The following is a 25,798-nucleotide window of genomic DNA, read 5'->3' on the forward strand; positions in this document are numbered from 1 at the left end:
AGTTTTATTCAGTTCCCCCTCCTGGAAACGTGATGTTTCACTTTCATAAAGTTTTTCATTCGGTTGCCACAGCACATTTTCAGATGTTTATTTTCAGACACTTTCCGTATATTGTTTTGTGTCCATTTTTAATGGGATGCTTGTTTACAAAGGCATTGGCAGAAACGTTTACAAACTTGAATTTGACAAAGACGACTTGAAGCTGAAAAAGAATGACATGTTCTTTTAAAATTAGAAACCCACTTTTTGTTTGCCTTTTAAATTCAAACTTGAAAACGCTTGTTATCAATTTTGATGTTGAAATGCAATGACTGTATGGCACAATGTCTCATAGTTGCCTATTACAAAAAGTTCAGACCAATTAATAAAGTGGTTCTTTTCTCCACCACAGTAAAACAAATAATATTGTTGACTAATGTTTCATGCTCAACTGTGCAATTGGGAGCCAACACACAATCAGGGATGCACAAATGCAGTATTTTCAGTTTTATTAATCGCGAGTCAAATTCATTTTGCCAAAGTAACAGAAACCGGGACATTAATAAAACGATACATTTAGGTATCCAGATAAATTATTATTGAAATAAACCCATTTGAACTAGGATGACTGGCATCAGAGAACCACCCAGTCCATGTGGATTGGACCAGGGCCTTGATTGGACGTCTATCCCCGTCAATGGTAATTAATAAGCAGTTAATTTACGGGGGGGGGGGGGGGGGGGCGTTAAAGCAATTAGAACAGTAGTAAGATTGACGCGCTTGCTTAGTTTTCGTATTGTAACAGGTAATTTGGTTACAGCACTCGGAAACTTGTCAATTGTTAAAATTATACTTTGTAACCGGAAGTATTTAAAAAATGTAACCGGAACTACTACCCAACGGGCACATTCGATTGGCTAGATAACACGAGCACTTCCGCAAACAGGAAAAATGCCCGCCGTGTTGCCTAGTGTGGCAGAACAACTTTTCCAAGATATCCGTAAAATATATCGTGACACTGCCCAAAGTACGTATCCGTGTTGTCTTCTTGCCGGTTAAGAAAACAACAACAATGATATTTGTTGTATTCTATTCCTCAAGACAGAGAAGTATGTCAGACCAACCGGTGAATATAAATTTAATCTCATTTGAAATAACTGAACCCAAATTGTCTTTGATTGGTGTAAGTCTATTCTAAAAATTTTAAACAAAAAGCAAATGACTATTTTAAATAGGTTTTTATGCATGTAACTCTAGAAAGCGCTGCTGTTTCCTTCCCGACTCGGGCATGTATAAATTCATTCCGCAATTATAATTTCAGTACAGTAACTCTTAGAACACTTCGCTCACTGAACCACGCTTCACTTGCGAAAATTCAACTTTGCGCTGCATACCCTTGGCCATTGATGTTTCACCTTTTTGTGATTCCAGCCCCGTATGCGTGCCCTCTTGTGGCATGTTTTGGAACTATCCTCACAGAAAATTGGTTGTATGTGAACATGCGATCATAATTTTTAAGACGTTTCGCCGTTCGGTCAAATATGAAAGAGTCTCAAAAAATTTGACCAAGGATGTTGGCTAGATTCATTTATTTTGAAGCCGACCGCATGGCAGAGCCACCACTATTAAATTCAAACCCGCCGTGGTTAGTTTAGGTCAGTTGTTGATGATTTCACAAATTTTCAAGGTGATAGCAGATGATGAAAAATTATGATAAAATGCAATTAAAAAAAATTTTTTTTTACCCCTTGGGTTTTTGTTTACATCTTTTATTACCTTATATGGAATATAAAGTTGATCAATAGTGATCCCTCGTTTTTCGCTGTAAATGGAGACCAGAACCGACCGCGATAAGTGAAAAACCGCGAAGAAGCGGTTGTAACTATTCAGATATAGCATTGGAAAGAAATACGTATAAGACATGTTTTTTCACTTTTTTCCCCAAAGTAAAATTTAAAAACAAAGGTATGCATGTATATATATTTTAATTAGGGTTGTTCCGATCATGTTTTTTGCTCCCGATCCGATCCCAATCGTTTTAGTTTGAGTATCTGCCGATCCCGATATTTCCCGACCCGATTGCTTTTTTTTCCTCCCGATTCAATTCCAATCATTCCCGATAATTTTTCCCGATCATATACATTTTGGCAATGCATTAAGAAAAAAATGAATAAAACTCGGACGAATATATACATTCAACATACAGTACATAAGTACTGTATTTGTTTATTATGACAATAAATCCTCAAGATGGCATTTACTTGCCTGGCACGGCCAGACTGTTCTCCCTGTGTTTTTCAAACACTGCAAGTATAGTCTGGGACCCAGCCCATTAACGGCCTCTCGAGCAAGTACAAAATCACTCGACAAATCAGATTCGTTTATTTGCGTGACGTGTTTTTAACGACCAACGTCACTCTTCTGCGTCGGAAGTCGTCTCCACAACAACACAGATGGCGAACAGGAGAGCCGAGAATATGTTCCAATCCACGGTAAAATCAGTTTTAAATTACCAAAAACACATCGACACAAGTCATTGACAACAGTCTGTCTCACGCTAGCCATGTTGAATAAACTCCGCTCTCCTCGTATGTTTACTTCCGTGCGCAAGTCCCTCGTCCCGCCCGTCGCTGATTGGTCGACTCCGCTGTCTGTTTGCTGTGGCTTGCTCCGCCCTGGAAATTTTATCCACTTAATGGTGGCCAGACTCAATAGCTGGAACAGTGGTGAGTCTGGAGTACCAGGCTTGGCATTTACATTATTGACATTCTTTCTGTGAGAGGGATCCACGGATAGAAAGACTTGTGACTTTGTATATTGTGACTAAATATTGCCATCTAGTGTATTTGTTGAGCTTTCAGTAAATGATACTGTAGCCATGCCCCAATGCATGATGGGAAGTGGAACCATGACTGTGCGTAGTGCTACCAATTGATATATCTTCTCTGCGTTGGGAAGTATAACAAGGTGATAAGAAAAAGATCAATAGCTACCTTGCTTCCTCACATTGCTGCCCATGATATTTCTAATCGTAGGGAGAGGGATTGTAAGGCTTTAGCCAATTAAAATAAGCCACCAAAAGCTGCCAAAATTTACTCTGCTCATATAACGCTGCCTTTTATCTCTCTATATAGGTAAAATGGCGCCATTACAGATTGAGTGCGACAATGCGTGAGTGGGTCGTGCAACGCATGCATTAATTGCGTTAAATATTTTAACATGATACATTTAAAAAAGAAACATTACCGCCGTTATTGGGATAAATTTGATAACCCTACCTTAAGTCTAAACTAAAGACTCTGGATGAGTGTAACATATTATGTCTGTAGCGTTAAATACAATTAGAAAACGATTTAATTAAAAAATATATTATTTATATTTATATATATTTTTATATTAATATTTTATATTTATATTTTATATATTTATATTTTAATATATATATATATTTAAAAAAGGCATGGCCGATATTTTTTTGCCGATTCCGATACTTTGAAAATGACGTGATCGGACCCGATCGATCGGCATCTCTAATTTTAATAAATGTTTTTAAGCAATTCAAATGTAATAATTGTGTTTTAAATATGTTACGGTCCCACCAAATTATTTTTAAACAAGGGTAAAGTAGAAAAATGCTTGCCTTTATTAAATGCTTCATTGAGTAAGTCTACTCAAATCCACTCAATCTGCTCACTTACACACAATGAGTTGCCACAGCATCTGTTTAACAAGTTAAACGATGATTGATGCACTCGGCGCTTGAAGTAAGCATCTCTGGAAAGATCAGACCTTAACCGTCTGTCAATCATGGTTAAATTTTTAATAAGCAACTCCGGAGCATTGCGTGACCAAGAAAAGCAGCAGGAGTGAGAGTTAGAGACTGTGATCGGATCGGGACTGCTCTATAAAACACTGCATTTATTTTTATAATTGGGAAAAAAAAATCCACAATGGACTGAGGCCGTGAAGTAGCGAGGATCACTGTATACTTAACATTTAATTTAAAAAAAGAAGTAAAAATGGACTGAGGTGTGGCTTAGTTATCAAATATAATTGATCCTCATTTGGATCACAAAAAACAATAGGCCTTTATCATTCTGTCAATAGGCCCAAAAATATTTCACATTTTCCCTTATTAGGAATTTTTGAATGAAATGAAAAGGGTCCTCAATAGTTGTGTGAGCCTTGTAGTCGGCAAACAAAAAAATTGGACATGTGACTATTTTGAGTACGTAATTAAGAAGAAATATGAATACAATAAAAAATTATAAATTACTTAACCCCAAAAGACTTGCCGTCCACATGCGAACATCACATTCTGGGTCATGTAGGCTACAATATCAACATTTGCTATACAAGAGTGGCCAATAAAACATGACCCAAATATTGATATTCACATGTGGACGTCAGGTCTCAATTTTCATTATTTATATACAGTATATTTATGTATATATATGTATATATTATTAATCATTATGGCAGCCAATAAGTTCAGTGAGTGCTCTATAAAGGGTTAATTGATTTGTAGCTAGAAAATACAGTCTAAGTATGGTAATTGTGACTATAGGAATAAAAATCATGTTTGTAATCATAATCATATTTGTCTTTTGCAGTTCCTGATGACTTGCTGATTGCGTAAGTACTAATCTTCCCATCAGTGCCTACGCAGTTCAGTCTCTGTTTCCAGATAACCAGATGCTGGTTGCCATAAAAACATGGACCGAATGTTTTAAACGAAAAGCTCGGAATTTATAAATGAAGAGCAGATTAATTTTTGTTTGTATAGTTGGAGGTTTATTGTTGTTGTCAGTCATCCTATTTGAAAATCTTTTTCTTTTAAATTGAAGATTCCAAATTTTCCATTTATTGAAGATAAATGCTATGAAAACATTTATTTTGTTTAAAAATGTGTATATACAGCTTGATAGTCTTAGTGTGAATGGGAGACCATGGTGAAAACCAGAAAGTCACGCTAATGCTCGTAGCAAGAAATTCCCAGCATAGTGGTTAACCTATTGTAAGTTAACTGATGCTCACTGCCTGGGTGAGGAGCCACATCCTGTCTGTTAGTCAGCATACTTTGGTTTGGCCGTTCTTCAAAATTTTCCGAAACATGAGTAAATCTTCCCACAAATGAGACCAAAGATGTTTCTGAAGAAAGTAACCTTTATGGATAACAGACTAGACTATATGCAGGTATTCAACAGGATTTGACAGTCTGATTGATGGATGAATGGATGGATTGGAGTACCACATTCACTCAGATGTACAGTGTTTTCTCTTGTTCCCTCCAATTTTTTTGTTTCTGATTTGTCAGGCTCCAGTTTGTTTTTGGGCCCTGCGCAGTACAAGCTTTGGATCTGGTTGACCAGCGTTCAGTCACCTGTCTGTCATCGCCCAGTGGACGCAAGACCTTCCAGGTAGGTTATGCTGTTAGGATATTTAGACTTAACCTTCTCTTAAAACATGTCTTGTTTGCACAGCACTTCCATTTTATTAATTGCAAGCCATCAACTCATTGGCTCCTTTTGACGGCAATAGACATCCAACCCATTTTGACTGATGGGGTGAATGAATGAATTTTCCCCTCTCAGTCAAAATGGATTGGACATCTACTGACAAATAAGTGCTGTACGATATGACGATATACAGTGGTACCTTGACATACGACCGCATCGACATCCGACGTAAAATTTGACTCGTCATTTGTCTCGACATATGATGACATGCTCGAAATAGAACGATTAATGACAGCGGCGCAATTTTATTGTTTTGCCGCAAGATGGACTCACAGCGGATTTTCTTGAGGGAGAAATCAAAATGGGTCCCTAGAAGTTTAGTGCAGGTGGTGAAAAAAAGAAAAAGGGGGGCTTAACATTGAAATTAAAAAGGAAATGATAGAAAAATATGAGTGTGGTTTGCATTTGAGTGAACTGGCTTGACAATATGGCCGAATTATGTCCACGATCTCGACGGTCCTAAAACAGATGTATCCTCCTCAGACTTCTAATCGCCAGTCTCTTTAACGTTAAGGTGATAAGTTAAGGTGACAATAAAAACGCTTTTTGATTTCCGATTTATAATTATCATTGTTATTGTAACATCGGCAGTTTTAAATCATTTATTTCAGAACTGGTGCAACAAAACACGGCTACTGTCCAACGTAGCCGACGTCAACAACAACATGAAAAGAGTATGTAAAAACTTTCCACTCTTCCCCACCTCTCTCATTCTCTCGTCAGTCACACAGTGCGTTCAGGAACAGTATGCAAAACACAACCCCCACATTAGCACCCGATTCGTTACATTATCATTATTACTGTATAGTATTTCTCCGATATATACCGGTATTTATAATTTATTTGTTTTGCTATGTGTTATTGCAATTTATCATTGTACCTGCAGTATTTAAGGATTTAGGTTTTTAGGCTGTGGAACGAATTGATCGAACTGTAATGTATTCTTATGGGAAACTCCAGCTCGACATAGGACCATTTCGATTTACAAACCAGGTTCTGGAACGAATTAAATTCGTAAGTAGAGGTACCACTGTACAATTTTCTATCAATATTTTACATGTCTATCGTCATTGTCGTCATAAAGAGACCTGTTCCCGCAATGCACATTTTGGCCATCTGAAGGCACCCAATTTGAGCTGAATTGTTTACATTTTGTCACAGTAGTACCACCAATCAATCTCAAGACTTCAGGTCCAGACATATTACTGAGCCAGCACTGTTAAAACTGCACAACGACATTGCCCTTTCTGTGGATAATGGAAACCCAGCTATCCTTGTTTTACTAGACCTCACAGCAGCAGTCGACCATACAGTACTTGTATCTCGTTTAGAGCCCTTCATAGGTATCCGTGGTAACGCTCTACAATGGTTTAAATAGTACCTGGAACATAGGACCTTCTCGGTAATGATTAGGGAAATTTCCTCCTCACAAACTACTCTGTCTTGCGGGGTGCCACTAGGCTCTATTTTAGGGCCTCTTCTATTTGCACTTCATCTCCTACCTTTAGGATCAATTATAAAAAACTAGGGCTGTCAAAATTATCGTGTTAACAAGCGGTAATTAATTTTTAAAATTAATCCCGTTAAAATATTTGACGCAATTAACGCACAAATGCCCCGCTCAAACAGATTAAAATGACAGCACAGTGAAAGGTGTACTTGTTGTGTTTTTCCGGAGTTTTGCCGCCCTCTGCTGGCGCTTGGGTGCAACTGATTTTATAGGCTTCAGCACCCATGAGCATTGTGTAAGTAATTATTGACATCAACAATGGCGGGCTACTAGTTTATTTTTTGATTGAAAATTTTACAAATTTTATTAAAACGAAAACATGAAGAGGGGTTTTGATATAAAATTTCTATAACTTGTCTTGTCCATGGATTGCTTTAACAGAATGTTAATAATTGTAATGCCATCTTTTTGATTTATTGTTATAACAAAGAAATACAGTACTTATGTACCCTATGTTGAATGTATATATCCATCTTGTGTCTTATCTTTCCATTTCAACAATAATTTACAGAAAAATATGGCATATTTTATAGATGGTTTGAATTGCGATTAATTACGATTAATTAATTTTTAAGCTGTAATTAACTCAATTAAAACATTTTAATCGTTTGACACCCCTATAAAAAACATAATATCTCTTTTCATTTTTATGCTGAAATCCTGCAGCTGTATCTGCCCCTGAAACCCAACGAACAAACTGCTATCACTAAATTGATAGAGTGCATATCCAATGTGAAGCAGTGTCTAGCACGAAACTTCTTACATCTTAACGAGAGCAAAACTGAATATTAGGGCTGTCCCAAACGACTAATTTTCTCCCGATTAGTCAGCCGACTATTTTTACGATAAGTCGACTAATCTAATAATTAATTTTTTTAAATTTTTTTTTTTTTTACCAATTTAGCAATGAAATTTTTGTTGACGCTTATCAATTCACAAAAAACATATTGGAACACTCAAATTATTTATTAAAGTACAAATAAATACGTAAATAACAATAATAAATCACAAATAAACAATGAGTTCAAATGCTGATAGAATTAACTACTAGTGTAGCATCCCGATTGAAAAGATGGTCTCTTAAACTGATGGTTTACAACTTTTATTCCATCCTTGATGTAAACACACTGTAAGAGCTATGGTGCACACAAATAAAGCAACACAATTAGAAATTAACAAAAACTTTTCACCTTTTTCCTTTGAAACCTTATTTATATATCAATGAATTGCCTATATGAATTGCCTTTACCTTAACTTATTACCTTATCATTGACAATCTCTCCCTTGAGTGCAATCACTGTATATACTGTATATATTTATGACCTTTTAACCTTATATAATTTTCTATACCATAAAATAAACCATAACATGAAATAAACCTTTCAATTAGCATTAAGAACAATACTAATAGCACTAATAGGCCCATTGTCAATGAAACATTATTATTTAGTAAGGCGACAGCACCCTCTGGTGTACAAAAAATGAAAGAAAAAAAATTAAAAACTGCGTCAAGGCGCTTGAGGCGTTCATTCACGGCCGACGTGCAGCCAAGCTTGGCATTGAAGAGACAGGACAGAAGAGTGTACTCTCCTTTGTTTCTTTGAAATAAGGCAATGTTTTGGACACTCTGGTGCGCTTTTTTTGGCTTTGTGCCGCTTTCCCCGCTTGCAAACAGAGCATCCGGCATTCTAACTTTCCACGCATATATTTTTTTAACCCTTCATTAACCGTCGACGAGATGTTGTGCTCGTCGACGGATTTACGTCATCGATGACGTCGACTATGTCGACTAGTCGGGACAGCTCTACTGAATATATTACTTTTTGGCACACCTTCCATGATGAATGCACTCAAGCCCAACTCTGGCGCTCTGACTCCCTTTTTAAGACACGCATTAAAAATCTCGGAGTAATATTCGATAACAGGCTCAACTTTGAAAAACAGATTAGTTCTTTTGTAAGAGCAAGTTTTTTTTCAGCTCCGTCTCTTGAAACCATTTCTTAGTCCCCACAACCTTGAAAAAGCAATTCACACTTTTATAAGGTCAAGGCAGGACTACTGCAATGCACTTTATGTTGGTCTTCCCAAGTCCTCTATTTCTCGTCTTCAACTTGTTCAAAATGCTGCTGCTCAGTTTTTAACTGTATACCTGGGCGTGAACATATCACCTCCGTGCTATCATCACTCCACTGGCTCCAGTCCATTTTAGAATCAATTCCAAACTTTTACTGTCTATTAATGGCCAAGCTTCCTTCTTATTTATCGGAGATTTTAACCCTCAGTAACTCTGGCAGGGTTCTTCGTTCTACCGGGCAGCTTCTTTTGCAAGTTCCAAGGTCGAGACTTAAACAGTGGTGGGACCAATCTTTTGCAGTTGCTGCCCCCAGGTTGTGGAATAGCCAACCCCCGAAATCCGCACGATTACCAATCTAGGCCTTTTGAAATCTCATTTTCTCATTCTCGCATTTTTTTAGATTCGCTTCTTCCCTTGACGTGGGTAGCCTGGTTTGTTTTTCTTAATGTCATGGTATAGTCCTTTTCTGCCTTTTATTTATAATGAACCATGTTTGTCTTTATGTAAAGCACTTTTAGGGCCTTTTAGGTTTTTGTAAAGGACTATAGAAATAAATTTCATTGATTGATTGATTGATTGATTGAAGATGTTCCTATCGCCAGTCACTCGAGAGAAAATTGGCTCCTCCAGTCAAACACACATGAGTAACCATTAAAGAGAATTGAAAATAGCAACACACAGAACTCCATGTAGCTTTGGAGCCACTGCTTGCAAGTTTCTATCATCATCAATGGCACTGCAAGAATTAAAATCTTTTATTTATTTATTTATTTATTTATTTATTTATTTATTTATTTATTTATTTATAGTCACCACCATAATGATCCATAGATTTCAACGAAAGCTTGGAGAATTACTAAAAATAATAAAAGAAAGAAAAGAGTTTTTGTAAAGAAGAAGTCATGTGCAAATATTGTAACCGTAGATAATGAGGAAATGATGTACAAATATTGTTACAGTAGATAAGGCACATACTGGGCAATGTGTAAAAACGTGCAGATAAAAGTGTAGTGCTGTGAAAACAGTGTCTCATAAAAATGAACATTAAAACTGCATAACTTACCATTTTAACACTTTACCATGTGGGAACTTTATTCATAATGAATGAATGAATTTACCACCAGACAATGACAAGAAACAAATGTCATCTGTGTGTAATATTCATAACAGCTGACCTTTGTAATAGGACAAAAAAAAACTTTTTTGCATATTACGCAATGATGAAAAGGGGACAATCCACTTCAGTTGTGGTCAGGAAAATGCTATTAAATCCAGAAACACATGGTTTTAGTCAATACAACTGTACATTATCTGGACCTGAATAATGTTAGCGCCTGTTTTGCATTACCCTTATCATTGATCTTGCAAAGCAGTCTTTTGGATTGTGTCTTATGTATACAGTGTACAATCGCAGACTCAAAACAATTATAGTTTGTAGATAAAGGATGTTGTTGTAGACCTCTAACTTTGTTATACTTTCTAGTGTCTGCCCCCCCCCCCCCCCCCCAGGAAAACTTTTTAGGAATGCATTCGAAAGCACTCTAGGAAATTAAATTAATTAAAACTTTAGTCAAAATGAATGAGGCATAGTGTAATGGGATGCAGAATGTGTGCATCCAATGTTTATTTATTACCGGTAACTCTTTTGGTGCAATTGGCGGTGATAGATGTCCAATCATGTGGCTTATAAAAATTATTTAATCAAGTTTATCACTAGTGGAATGTACAATCCATTTGAACTGGGCGGGTATGCAGCATTGAAATAGAATTTTATGCATCACCCGCATCATTATGTTGGTCATTTCCTGATAACAGATCTGAGGGACTAAATAGTTTTTATCTGTTGTAGTAATGCACTATCTTTCATAATGCATGAGAACGTGACATTTTCCTACTGAGATTTTTTTTCTTATGTTGGCTCTTCCTGAAAGTTTCAGTGACCTCATTAGAAATGGTGCACTGCAGACTACTAAAAGGCATGTGTACAGCATTCAGTACTATCATGTTGAAAGCACTGTGGCTGTGCCCGTGTTAATTTTGATCTCTGGCGAGTTATACAGTGTTATGAAAAAGTATCCGAACCTTTTGGAATTTCTCACATTTTTGCATTAAATCACCATCAAATGTGATCTGATCTTAAAATCACACAGATGAAAAAAGTGTTCTTTAAAAGTGTTCCTAAACATTTATAGGGTTTCATATTTTAATGAGGATAGCATGCAAACAATGAAAGAAGGGGGAAAAATAAGTAAGTGAACCCTCTATCAGATACTTTTTTAGGCCAGGTATATCAGGCCACCTGCTTTGGAGCCAAGTCACAGAGTCACCCATCGAATATGGTACAGCAAATATAGCAGCGTTAAAAAATATTTTTCTTGTTTTGCTGCATTGAAATACAATTGTCAACCAAGACACAAATGTTATCAGTGCATAATGTCACAGAGGTCCACTTGTGATCTTATTAAAAATAAAAAGGAGGGAAAACAAGGCAATCCGCTGTGGTTGAGGTCATTGTGACCCAAATTTCCTGCCAACGCCTTCAGGGTTCTAAAAATGAATAAGTGGACAATAAAATACAACGCTGCCAAATGTAGAAATGCATTGTGTTTTTTGGGAGCCGTTTAATAGAGTTTTGGGTCAGCCTGATATCTGATTATGGAGTCTTTGTTGTCCTGTGAGCAAGTTGAAGGCCATGTGTAATTGTGGCACTCACACAAACACACACCTGAACCGCTCGATAGTATGTCTGCAGTGTTGTTTCCCTGTCTTGAATGTCAGCGTGTGACCATGAAACCAGAATTAGCAGTTAAGTGGCTTAGTTTCATAATCCGTAGTAAGTAAATGCTTGTGTTGTCTGAGTTTTTCACACTTGAACTACTTCAAATTAACTTTTTCACAGCCATTGACAACAGTCAATAATAATTCCATTCTTACTGTAATGCAGTACTTCTCAAATGGTGGGGCGCGCCCCCCCAGGGGGGCGCAGAGCGATGCCAGGGGGGGCGCGAGTGACCTCGGGGAACATGCTTTTTTTTTTTTTTTTTTTTTTGCCGTACTAGAATAAAGTGTACTTGCACATCCACTCCGTGGGTGGCAGTGGCGCTCTCATTTTCAAAGTGCGTGCAGTATTTTTGAAGTAAGCAAGAGCACACGGAAGAGACTCATGCAGAGCTGGACTCACGCAGCGACCCACTGTCTTTCTCACGTGTCCGGCCGAGAAGTGCTGTTTTCGGCTTGGGATCGTCACGACCACCGCCCTCACCTACGGTTCTCCCTCGGCCGCCGAGAATGCGCTTTTTTCGGGCCGTTTGCCTTTGACTTTTAATATAGTGGGAAATGAGGAAAGACCACTGTTTACTGAGTCTAAAAATGATTATAGCGGAGAAGCCAAATCAGTTAAGACGCCACGTTTTTCAGCGAAAATGTGCCGAATATTGCCAATTGTCACAATCGTCCCGCTTTGTCAGTGTTATATCAGTAAACCAGTGAGCACTGTGGTGAATCAGCGAAAATAAAAACTTTCCTTCTGTCCAGAGACCTTTTTCCCCCCTTCTATTCAGTTTTGTTTTTTTTCGGTCAAATTTTTTGGCATGTTGTCCTGAAGAGTAAATGTTTCTAATCAATTTGAATTTGTTATTATTTACTGATTTTATTACATTTTATTTTTCAGTATCAAATGGTCAAAAATGTACCTTGAGTGTATTTTTACAGTTTGGATGTGACTTTTTTTTTTTTTTTTTTTTTTTTTTTTTTTTTTCAACTTCAGGCAAATTGATGCGCATTAAGTCTTTTCTGTTACAAGCAACACAATGTTAAAAAAGTTATACTTTATTATAAGTTGATCTATGTTACTTTTTTTCTTTAATAGAAAAAAAAGGACAATGTTAGGCTGAGGCGTACTTATAATAGTAATATAGACGAATGATACTATTTACAGTGGCGGCAGAGAGTTGGGGGGGGCGCGAAACATTTACGTCTTCCTTGGGGGGGCGTAACAGAAAATAATTGAGAAGCACTGCTGTAATGGCTGGCGTTAAATTATCATGTTTCAGTGCTTATTAAAATAAATCTGTGTTACCTCACTTTGAATTTAAAATTGTAACACAGATTTTGTTTTCAGCATCAAAATTCAGCCGAGAAAAATTCTGTCACAAAACATCAGCTGCAGAAAATTCAATAGGGAAAACTTTATAACAAAAAATTCAGTTGCAATTTCATCGGACATCCATCCAGGCAATCAAGTTAGGTTACGCTCACCCCACTTCTGTAATATATAGTACGAAATGAGACTGAGATCCATTGCTTCTCCCTGGTTACCCAGATGTTACAAATATTTTTTGCTACTGAATTTTCATTAAAGCACCCAGGTTTTTTTGCAGCTGAATTATGATGCAGAAATAAATTCAGTTTAGAATTTCGATAAATACAAATACAGTGGTCAGCCATCGGTACGCAAAAGCGTATGGAAGCCGTTGAGGGCCAGCGCGCTTGTCTACGTCCAGTACGCCTGCGCGCATGCGGACCACTTATGTGCACCCCTGTCTATAATCTGTTTCCTTGGTTTCTGTGTTGTACGTGGTAATGATGCCATAGTTATTGTGCGGTCAAAACAGTTCCTTTTTAAAGCAACTCTGGTTTGTCTATCGCCGTCAATGGCAGCCAATGAGTTTCAAAATCGTTAGAAATTATCATCCCTAGTTAATTAACTCATTAGCTGCCTTGGACGGTGCTAGACGTCCAATTCATTTTGACTCCCAGTCCGTCAGTGGCACTGAAACATGAGCATTCATGATCAACATTTCTCCCAGTAGCAATGGAAAAAGTAATTCATTGGACTAGATAAGGTTGCTTAATTTGGTTCTCAAGTAGGGAGCCCCACAGCTCAGGGTCAACAGTGTGTATGACGATGGTGGATCTCCAAGGCATTGCATTTCCTCGAAGCCCCATTTGTGTTGTGGTTCTCGTGAAGAGAGCGACGTCCGACATCCTGGCCCTTGAGCCAATGACGACTTCACAAGAAATTTTCCGTGAGAGCCTGATTTTCACCCGAAGACAAAGCCGGAGCTTTTGCGAGGCTTTAACTCTCACCGTTCCCTGTGCAGCAACTGAATGGCCGCGCTTGATGCGTGTGGGCTTACTGCCAGGCAAGGGGAGTTGAAGGGATAAGCTGCCAAGCTTTGCTTCATGAGGCCCAGCAAAGCCATGTGACTGGTGATGCTAGAGGTGAACAAACAGAACCCTGAGTGTGAGGTGGTTTTCAACTACTTTTTCGAGCGTATCCTGGCTTAGTTTCACAGATTTACTGCTTCTTCCTCTCTCGCACCCCTGTCTTCATAGTCCATGTCATTGTTTCTCATGTGCTGTATTTATAATGCAGTGTCACGTTGGAAAAACGAGATGTTTATACCTCTGTAGGTCACCGGGCAATAATTAATGGAAGCTTCGGGAAATAATGGAGGTTCCTCTAGCATCCCGAGAGGTGTTCATTATCATGTCAAGCCGTTCTACAGACAGCGAGGCTGATAGACAAAAGGTTTGCACATGTAAAGATGGGTGCAGAATTAATTGTGCTTGCAAGCAGATATTTTTTGTGTTTATGGTTTTTCAAAAACACAAATTTTTCGAAAATTTTTTTTTTTTGGTGTGTTAAAAAGGCTGTCTGTGGCAGGGATTCAAAAATATTGACCTACTGAAACAGGGTTTATGCAGATCATTAAGAACATTAAATGTCATTAAATTGATTTTGTCAAAATTCAGGCCTTAAAAAGCCGACTTGAAAGGTGGAAAAGCGCTATATAAGTATAACACCATTTACCATTACCATTAAACTAAATGTTCGAGAAAAAAAATTATGTAAACTTGATCGTGAAAAACTGTTACGTACAGTGCTGCTCGAAAGTTTGTGAACCCCACAGCGATGGTCAGATTTTTTGTAAAAAAAACTAAAATAACCTTATTAAATGTTAAGTTATACCCAAATCCACAATACTGACATTCCAAATAATGGACTGAAACAAAAGAAATAGTTATATTGTCATTCTTTATTTAACAAAAGTGGTTGATTTAAGAAAAACTCAGATATCATGTGTGCAAAAGTATGTGAACCCCTTCAGTTAATAGGATATTGCGCCTCCTTTTGCAGAGATTACCTCAACCAAACGGTTTCTGTAGTGACTAATCAGCCTCTCACATCTACTTTGGGGGATTTTTGCCCATTCTTCCTTGCAGAACGCAGTCAGTTGAGAGAGGTTTGATGGGCGTCTGGCATGAACTGCTCGCTTCAGGTCCCGCCACAGCATTTCAATGGGATTTAGGTCAGGACTTTGACTGGGCCAGTCCAGAACACGAATCTTCTTCTTTTTCAGCCATTCCTTGGTTGTATTGCTGGAATGCTTTGGATCATTATCATGTTGCATGATCCACCTTCTGCCAAGCTTTAACTTCAAAACAGATGGCGTCAGGTTATGTTCTAGGATTTGACAATATTCCTCAGAATTCATGATTCCCTGGACTATGTGGAGTTGTCCAGGTCCTGAGGATGAAAAGCAAGCCCAGATCTTGACATTCCCACCTCCATGCTTCACTGTTGGGAGAAGGTTCTTTTGGTGGTATGCAGTGTTGACTTTTCGCCAGACATGGCGGTTTTGGTTGTGACCAAACAGTTCAATTTTGCACCTACATCAGTTGATGAAAACTCTTTTTAATTTAGTCTCGACAACACAACTGTTAAAAAAACAAAAAAAAAAACTACTGAATTGATTGATTAGGAAATCAGGTTGAAATAATAGAAAATTCCAAAATGTTGAGGGGGTTCACAAACTTTTGAGCAGCACTGTAACTTTTTGGAGTTGTCTGATATTATCAGGTAGCGTATAATATCGGTCAATAAAAGCATTTTAAAATGATATCGGCTCATATCGACATTGATCTTGGGCCAAAACAACTCCCCAAAACTGATGTTTGCATTATTTTGATTTGAACAATGAATATAGTAGTGCAATACAGGCAGTTTTTCCATAACTTCAGTTGAAGTTGTTCTCTTATTTTTCACAGAATGTTTATCGGAAAACCCTGAGGTTGTGACATTTATCATTGTTAAAATATCCAGTGGGGCATCACAATTCAATTATCTATTATATGTTAAGTCCACGACAGCATATATCGGTATCGGTTTGATATCTGTACCTTATTTTTGGAGTTGGACAATATCGGGATATAAGTTATCGGGTAAAAAGTAATTATTGGACAACTCACAATTTGTGTGTGTGAAACTATATTCGGACATGGGCATTATTGCATTAAAAGTGGCATTAAAAGCATTAAATGAGATATGCTGATACCTGTAGAAACCCTGTGAAACACATACTTCGCAGTTTGCATTTTTTTTTTTTTCGTATTTAAAAAAAAAAAGTTGTTGCACCAAACCGAATATCAGTATAGCACCAAAATGACATCGGTATCGCGGAGTACCAAGAAAAAATGCGCTGATGCTGTGCAATATGTGCTCTCCGAGATCTACTTTCCAACTGACGCAAGATGACCGCTTTCTTTGCACCCCGCTCTAAATAAATGAGTGGTTGTCGCCCTTGGCAAGACGATGTTAGATATCTAATCGTGTGACGTTGTATCGTCCTTCTGCTGTGAATTCAAATGAGTTTATCACTAGTAGACATCCAACGTATTTGAAGTGAGCGGGTGGCAGTGGCCAGCTTCCCGACATTTTACGCCATCAGTGGCGGACAATGAGTTGAGCAGTGTCCGAGCAAGCCATGATAGCAACTACTTTGCATTCCTGTGGGTATATAGTAATGTAGCATTCAAAAAAATTTTTTTTTCTTCAGTGACCCTGGTATCGGTACATTATCAGCATCGGCTGATACCACATGGCAAAGTATCGGAATCTGTATCGGGAGCCAGAAAATGATATCGGTGGAACACTATTCAAAGTTATATCTTGAAACCTTTGTCTGAATTCCCCAACAGCTCAATAAACCAAGCATTCAACTCTAGTGCTCAGCAGTTGGGATTTGTCTAATGATGGCAGTTTTTCTTCTATAATTGCATTTAGTGAAGTGGTGTGTTCTGGTCGGACCGCTTTATGTTGTTTGTAATCGTCCAGTGTAATGACACTCATTCAAAATAATCGGTTAACGTTTCAAAGCTCCCTTTTGAGTTATTTTTGTTGCTGACATTCAGTCAAGCCTGGAGTTAAAGGGCTACTGGGATGCAATAAAACATGTTTATCTTCCTTCCATTCCATACTTGCATTGTGTTCACTGATCCTTGACTGCACTGTGGTCATCTTTGAGCATCCAAATATGGCCAGTACGCTAAATTACTGAATATGAAATTGCATTCTTCCATTGTGTTGTTCAAAAAAGGCAGAGTACAACCTCAGTGAACATGCAACCATTTTAGCAAATTGCTTGATTTTGTTGCAGGTCACGGGCGGCTCCGGGAGTTTGTACACTTGCTTCACATCCTGCCACTTCTGCCCGTGTCCTGCCTTCGCCTACAAGGTACTGCGTAGGAACGAAAGCCTGCTGGTGAGGATCTCACAGGAAGGCAAACACGTTCATTTCCTGATGGCTTCGCTAACTCCACCCAGGAATGCATATGTGATATATATCACAGGCGTTCAGTATATTTACGTGCAAAGCTGTCTTACAACCATTGTGTCTCGCAGGTCGGGTGTGCATCCTGCAAAAAAAAAAAAAAAAATACAACTCTAGTAAGCGAGACAATGCAGACACTGAAATGTTTTCTACAGATGTTTTGTGGTGAGGTCATATTAGGGTTATGATGCTTCCACTCTCCCTGAAAGGGTTCAATATTCTCAAGGACATTCAGACAGACAATTACATGTGGTCGTGATGTAAATGAGGATCAAGCAGTCCTATATAGAGTAAGATTGACCGTGACATATGCTGGCGCCACAGAGTTGTTGTTTCAGTCCTTCTGCTGACTCCACAGTGACCGAGGAAATGATGACCCAGTTCATACCTCTGACAGGACAAAGAAGGTCAGAGGAGGAGCAGCTCCATTTCCAAATATGCTAAAAATTTAAAGCCCAGCGCATCTCTATATGTGCCTCAAAGGCTTGTGATTTGGGCTGGAGTTGACATTCAAACCTAAATATGCGCCCAGTTATCTCTTTAGTTCCGATAAAACTATGATATGAGTAACCGGTTTCTACTCTTGCACATCTTAGGCATTTTGTTAATACCCCTAATGTATGACCCTTTGAGTGGGACTGATTATAGGCTTGTCTCACTGCCCTTCGGTCCCACTTAAGTTGACACTGCTTTGGGAATGTCATTACAAGTGGCCCCAGAGCATTTGAGCGAGCTGTCAGCTTGTTCACACCTGCTCTCAAAGTTCACATCACTCATTTAACACAACAAAACTGTTTTTGGACACTGCAGCCTTGTCCCTCCTCACTTTTATCTATATATATAGAGTTGTCACTAGTTGCTTGTCACTAGTTAACAACTGTACTAGTACAAGAGTGACATTTAGAAATTCTGCTAGTTGGGAACTTGTACTGTATTAATATTGTGAGACTGCAGATGGAAACTAAAGCGGTTTTTACTGTTGTTGTATGCAGATATCTCATTTGTGGTCTGTCGGCTCCTACTAGTCCTATAACTAGTATTTTTACATTTTTTTGTTTTTTTACTGTTGTATTTAACTTTTGAGTTTAAACCTTTATCGGGCTGTTAACTATTATATTATAGCGCATACTATACTATAGCATGCTAGTGATAATTAAAAGAAATTAACCACATAAATAATGGAGACCTGGCATCCACATATGTGGACATGACATTTTGTGTCATGTAGGCCACACTGGTATAGCAAATGTTAATAGTGTGGCATATATTCCAAATTAATAAATAAAGTGATAGCTTAATAAGATGTTAATAAAAACAAATGGCTTTTTTATGTCTCTGGGTCAGAAGTGGTGTCTTCCTGGGTATCCTACCATAGAGTCCCTTTTCATTTAGACGCCGACGGATAGTACGGGTTAACACTGTTGTACCCTCGGACTGGAGGACAGCTTGAACTTGTTTGATTGTTAGCCGAGGTTCTTTATCCACCATATGCACAATCTTGCGTTGAAATCTCTCTTCAATTTTTCCTTTCTGTCCACATCTAGGCAGCTTAGCCACAGTGCCATCATGTGCTAAACACTTATTGATGACACTGCGCACGGTAGACACAGGAACATTCAGCTCTTTGGAGATGGACTTGTAGCCTTGAGATTGCTAATGCTTCCTCACAATTTTGCTTCTCAAGTCCTCAGACAGTTCTTTGGTCTTCTTTCTTCTTCTCCATGCTCAATGTGGTACACACAAGGACACAGGACAGAGGTTGAGTCAACTTTAATCCATTATAACTGGCTGCAAGTGTGACTTAGTTATTGCCACCACCTGTGATTTGCCACAGGTGAGTAACAGGTGCTGCTAATTACACAAATTATAGAAGCGTCACATGATTTTTCAAGGGGTGCCAATACTTTTGTCCGGCCCATTTTTGGAGTTTTGTGTAAAATGTTAATGATTTGTTTTGTCCAATTTCTTTTGTGTTTTTTCACTGCAAGTAAACTAAATGAAGATATTACGACCAAAGCATTTGTAATTGCAATCATTTTCTGGGAGAAACGGAACATTATCTGACAGAATTGCAGGGGTGCCAATACTTTTGGCCAGGACTGTCTGTGTGTATGACAGTGTCCTCTACATTCCGCCCTCGTGTTCCAACAGTTTACATTATTAATTTTTATTCTTTATTCTTTTTTACATTATGCACAACTCAGATTTTATGTTTTTGTGCAATAATCTAATTGAAACATGTATTTGTTACTTGTGTTTATACATTTTTATGCATTATAAAGATTTATGTCTGCATTTTAGGGGGCTTGCAAGAGATTAGGGCATTTACATGGAAAACAAGTTTCTACTTACCGAATTATTAAGTTAAGAAACTACTTCCATAACCAATTGATTTCATAAGTAGAGGTACCACTGTATTTAAGTCATCGACTGCCATTGACGGTCTGCCATTTTGACTTGGAGGTGCAAATGAACAATGTTCATTGCTGGCAATGGCAGCCCATGAGTTAATGGTGTTAGTACATTAGTGAATTTTGATTTTTTTTTTTTTTTTTTTTTTGTACCTTTTAATAACAACATTATTTTGGTCCAGTTTTTCCCTAAAATCTCAAGTGAAGTCGACGACATATCATGCGAGCCAAGCCTTATATCATCATCCACGTTCAAAACAGCTCAGGGCAATAAACATTAAGCAAGCGTGAAGTAACTAGTTACACATTTGACTAACATGTCAATTCTGTGTGCAGAGTCAAGTTCAATGTCATAATCTCGCGCTCCTTTACATTGCAAATTGAGACATTTATTGTGAGGAAAGAAGGAAACATTTCACAAAGGTCAGAGCTGTCGTAGCGTGACGCTCGCTAGCTCATTTTACTTGAGGTCTCGACTGTCTCGGTTCATTAAGGCTACTTCGACGTGACTGTCGTGCTCTTTTGTTGCAGTGCAAACACATTCTGGCTGTGTACCTGTGCGAGGCCATGGGTGTGACTCACACCCAAAGTGTGTCGGACGAGCAGATGACAGCGGTGCTTAGTGGGACTTTGTCACCGTGAGTGCCACTTTCCTTCCACTTGGAATTTGGAGATGAACATTTCATTTTTTTGGCATCCATTAAAGAGTTCTGAGGTTGTTTCCAGGGAAACATCTGTTGACTCGCACTTTATTTTTAGCATCTTGGTTGGGAAACAGGGAGGCCCAGCATGCTAGTAAATGTTTGTTCTTCCCTTTGAAAAGCTTGTTTTATCTGTCAGCATACTGTACATCAATACGACTTTTGAAATACTGCAAAGTTGGATCATGAACAATAGAAACATGGCTTTTATTGACAAACTATTTGACTGAACTTACATAAAGATTGCACTTAAAGTTGAATAATGACACAAAGGCGACAGACGCCAGGGTAGAAAATTTTTTGGGATTAAGGTATCTGTTATTATCATTCAAATAAAATATTTAGGTCACCAGACATAAATATGTTGTAAAAAAACAAAACAAAAAGACACCTGTGTACATTTTTATACACATTACACAACATTACAGTGCAGTTACAGTAGCGATATCTCCATTGGAATGTTGACACTCCTCTGTATACGTATTTACTGTAGCCCTTGAGAAAAGTCAGCTGGCGCACAAAGAGAAGATGGATGCTTATGTTTGGAGCCTTGAAATACCACTGACAGAAATGACTTAAAACAAGCAAGTGCAATGTCAATCTCTTTGACGTTGTTTTGGCTTTCTAGTTTTAAAAGCGCTAAATTTCCCCTCGTAACAGATCTTCCAAAATAGTTAAAAGTTAGATGAAAATAGTGCACATGGCCCACACTGACCCTATTAATAATAGGTCACTTGAACACCACACTTAAAAAAAAAATACACATCATTAGTTTTCCCTGCTTGAATTTTGACTTGATATCTCATTGTCTAATGAATAGTAATGGGAATTAAAAGGATTGATTTGACCTGATATTATGGAAACGTTTTTTTTTTAAGACAAATTTAATTCAATTCAACCCTTTTTGGGCACTAATTGGCTGCCAATGACATCGCTAATGTCCAATTTTGACTGGGAACGTTCATTCGCCCCTCCCGGTCAAAATGGATTGAGCGTCTAGCGACGTCAATAGCGTACCGCAGGAATGCTATCTTTAGACCGCAAGGCTGCGTGACGTCACCATTGGAAACTGGAAGGGGGTCAACATAGAAGCATGCTCACATACAACCCATGGGAATACTGCTTGTTTTCTGCCGGTAATCTTTGAAAAAAAGAACATGCCGAGTAAACACTGCTGCTATGGAACTTGTAGAAACGAATCTAGACATTACGACATATGAAGGATGTTTTCTTCATACATTTCCCGAAGCCAAAAACTCAGAGGGAAAAAATGTGAACAATGGATCCAATTGTGCGGACGTCCAAAAGACCAGTTTAACGCCAGCAAGGTGAAGCCATTCACCTTCATATGCAGTAAACATTTTGTTGGGGGCCATGCTCCTACAGATGACAATGCTGATCCATTGCCTGCCACAGCCTGCCCCGAATAGGTAAGCCATTTTGATATTTTTACTTTTTTTTTTTTAGCGTGGCGTTTTGCCGTGCTGCTTCTGTCTGACAATGAATGACCTGAAAAAAATTAAAATGGTATCTGACTGCCACTGTTGTTACCTTTTCTGTTGTAAAGAAACAAATTTAGTAAGGGAGAAGTGTAAATAAATTAATAGAATTAATATTTGTGATTAATGAAAAAATCACAATCACAAAAAGTGTTCGTTGGCTGTCACTGAGTAGCATTTGCGATCGCTACAGAAAAATAGCAATATAAATTACCCCCAAGAACGGTCAGAGACGTAAGACAACCAGAGGATATAATATATGAGTAAGACAGGGCATATGGTGGTAAAGAATAGCTTGTTGAAACAGGAGAATGTCATTGTCAGTGGCATAAGGCATTGCACACAAGAAAAAGGTGTCGATAAAAAAGCTACCTCTGGATCAGGTCTGCTCTTTTTCCCGTCTTTTTCAGCCCTCGACACTCAAGCCATCTCTTTGACAGAAGATTTGTATGTTCTTCCACATCTTTACCAGTGAATCTGGCACCAGGGACATACTTTTTGGACTGAATTGATAGGTTTGGCTCAGTAGACATCTCGTTTGCACACTATTTACATGCGTCGAGCATGAGGGACAACCGTGAGTTTGACCCCACTTAACACCAGTTGCTAACGTCATGAATATTAATGGGCAGAGGTGACGTGTTACATGCAGTACGCTATTTGCACTGTGATGAACGTGTATTTCTGTTTCTATTCCTCGATATCTAGCGCCCACTGTTATATGCAAAACATGTTTTATATTAAATGGTTTTTCCTTTGCCCCTATTTGTGCTGTCAGCCTCCAAATACAAGTAATAACTACGCAGAAAAACAAACACTTTTTCTTGGAATAATGTTTTGAATAATTGGTTGCTGGATTACCTTGTTTGCAAACAAACTTTTTTTTTTTAAATCATTGGCAAAAAAAAGATAAATTGATTTTATAAATTTATTATCTTTATCAGCCAGGCATTAGTGCGGACTACATGAGCCAAAATTTATGTATGTTTTTTAATTTACCAAAAATAGTCGTTTTCCTTATAAATGGTTAACAAACTTTGAACAAAAATAACCATTGTATACAAGTACTTCTATTGTACCTATTGAGGTCCACAAGTAGTATAGGTCTTGACTCACCAAGACTTGTTCACATTCACAAAGATACATCACAGTAATAAATAAAAAGTTGCACTTACACTCAGATGTATTAAAAAGAAGGGTTGTTTCAGTTCTGTCAGGGCTGATTCACAAAGATAAATAGCATTTTACAAAGTTTTAAAGTTTGGCCCCCGTTCACAGTCCTACAGACATCCAGTTAGCGTTAACGATAATCGACAACGAATCCTTTAAAAAAGGATTTTGATTCCCCGAGCCGCGCTTGCCATCACACCCTGCTCGTGTAAACATCAGTCAGTGAAAATAGTGGCGAGTCTATAGCAGGGGGTCTACGGTCATGTGGACCTGGTCTCTGGTACGCCTGCTGCCGTTGGAGCTGATGTAGACCTCCTCTTTGCGGCACAGCACATACTGTTTCAGGATCTTGTGGAAGGTGTTTCTGAAGTCCTGGATACGGTAGGCGTAGATGACTGGGTTGACAGCCGAGTTGGCGTGGGACAGAATGATGGCCACGTACATGACCTCCTCAGGCTTGTGCAGGTCCTTGTAAAAGAGCGTGAGGCAATTAAGGATGTGGACGGGCAGCCAGCAGATGGCGAAGAGCCCCACGATGATGGACAGGGACTTGGCGGCGCGGATCTCCCTCTGCAGCAGGCCGTGATGCTGGTTGTCCCCGTTGGCCACGCACTTGAGCTCGATCTGCCTCAGCTGCTTCCTGGCCACCGTGAAGATCTTCATGTAGATGCCCAGCATGATGAGGAGCGGCAGCAGCACGCAAACGAAGAAATTAAAGTAGACCATGTATTCCATGTCCACCACTCTCTCGAAAAAACACTTGAGCTTGCAGCTCCCGAGCTGTAAGCGTCCACTTTTTGGCTCCGCATTCGTTGTGTTGTCCGCTGTAGAATTCCCGCAACTGGAGTGCTTGATGTTCCAGCCGAAGAAAGGGACCAGCCCGATGACAAAGGACAGGATCCATAAAATAGCAATGATCTCTCTGGCCGTCTTGCCTGTCATCAACTCCTTGTACCTACGTGGAGAAACAAAAACACAAATTTACTTCTTTTTGCATTCCAAAGAAAACTCAAGTGTGTCCACGCCACAGTCAGCTATAAAATGGATTGATTTGCTGGACTTGTGCCTATGGGACTGCATGACTTTTAACTCATTGGCGCCCAATTCATTTGAAGAGGGAGGGTTGGCAGCGAATAAACAATGTTCATATGCTTCCACCCTCCCACTTCAACAGGATTGGACGTCTACTACTGATGCTCATTTAAAGAGTACTTTCACAGCAGAAGGATGGAAATGCCACGTGTAGACTTGCAGACAAAGAGGAAAGAATGCGCTGGATCCGTTTTGTCATTGTGGTATTTTTATGTATCATGTGGTGCAAATGTTGCAAAAAACAGAAGTGACCAACACCCAACAGTGCAAAAGCATATTATTTCCTCACTAGAGGTGTCAAAGGATTTAGTTGCACAAACAATAACCCAAACCTTTTATAGAGCAAGTGACTTTTTTTTCTTTAATTAACTAATTAATTTTGTTAACATTTGCTCTACAAGTATGGAGTTAGTAAGACCCAAAATGTGATCTTATATGTTGATGCCATATTTACTGTATATATCTTATTATTATTACCAGTAATCATTTTAAAATATATTTTTATCAGTGAATGAAATTTTATTTGGTAAAATGTAGTACTGCAACGATTAATCGATTAACTCGAGTAATTCGATTAGAAAAAAGATTCAATAACCATATTGGCCCGAATATAAGACAGCCCTGATTATAAGACGACCCCCTCTTCTTCAAGACTCAAGTTTGAAAAAAGACTTTTAGAACACCAAATTAATTTTTATACAGAAAATAATTACAGTACATCCGAAAGAAATGAAATGATTATAACAATATATTTGAGAGAAAAAACATGTTATTTTGCCTCATTCAAATCTTAATATCGGAACATTTAAATATGTAAACTAAAGTGCAATCACATTCGTAAATAAATGGCTTCTGGTTTTTGAAATGTAAATAAACCAATCTATTGTGATAAAACAACAAAATTGCAGTAACTGCATTAACCATCAAGTGAAGTCTAACTGTAACTGTAGTCTTGAAACAAATCTGAATAAGGAAAAACACTGCAATAAAATAATGCAAACTGGTTAAACTAAAAAGAGTAGCTGAGATCTGTCATGACAGAGCATCGCTTCAATGATATCTTGCGCCATCTAGCGTCGTGAATGGGGAGAACAGCTGAGATCTGTCATGACAGAACATTGCTTCAATGATATCTGGCGCCATCTAGTGTCGTGAATGGATATAATGTCTAGACCGCGAATATAAGACGACCCCCTCTTTTTCAGTGTTATTTCAATGCAAAAACACC

At 38.4% G+C, this 25,798-nt stretch overlaps 2 protein-coding genes across 3 annotated transcripts in view; one reads left to right on the forward strand and one right to left on the reverse strand.

Annotated features, from left to right (window-relative positions):
* The first annotated feature begins 818 nt into the window (after positions 1 to 818).
* Positions 819 to 21,649, forward strand: zswim7 (zinc finger, SWIM-type containing 7). Its single transcript, XM_057821538.1, has 5 exons — positions 819 to 1,006; positions 4,593 to 4,614; positions 5,297 to 5,399; positions 17,524 to 17,628; positions 20,640 to 21,649. Exons 1-5 carry the CDS (start codon positions 931 to 933, stop codon positions 20,748 to 20,750), a joined length of 417 nt encoding a protein of 138 aa, XP_057677521.1. The 5' UTR covers positions 819 to 930; the 3' UTR covers positions 20,751 to 21,649.
* The window catches only part of adora2b (adenosine A2b receptor), a 29,160-nt gene continuing 23,957 nt past the window's right edge, over positions 20,596 to 25,798 (reverse strand). For both annotated transcript variants that reach the window (XM_057821536.1, XM_057821537.1), the window contains one exon: positions 20,596 to 24,433. In XM_057821536.1, the coding sequence (XP_057677519.1) occupies positions 23,719 to 24,433 (715 nt within the window). In that variant the 3' untranslated portion in view covers positions 20,596 to 23,718. The remainder of the gene's footprint in view (positions 24,434 to 25,798) is intronic.

Source organism: Corythoichthys intestinalis, chromosome 18, assembly GCF_030265065.1.
Source record: "Corythoichthys intestinalis isolate RoL2023-P3 chromosome 18, ASM3026506v1, whole genome shotgun sequence".
Classification (NCBI taxonomy): Eukaryota; Metazoa; Chordata; class Actinopteri; order Syngnathiformes; family Syngnathidae; genus Corythoichthys; species Corythoichthys intestinalis.

What these genes read in the sequence shown, in the direction of transcription:
- zswim7 (XM_057821538.1), top strand. Translation starts at nt 931, where the DNA reads ATGCCCGCCGTGTTGCCTAGTGTGGCAGAACAACTTTTCCAAGATATC. An exon ending in GTGGACGCAAGACCTTCCAG is followed by an intron (nt 5,400 to 17,523) that starts GTAGGTTATGCT and finishes ATTTTGTTGCAG; the next exon opens with GTCACGGGCGGCTCCGGGAG. An exon ending in GTAGGAACGAAAGCCTGCTG is followed by an intron (nt 17,629 to 20,639) that starts GTGAGGATCTCA and finishes CTTTTGTTGCAG; the next exon opens with TGCAAACACATTCTGGCTGT.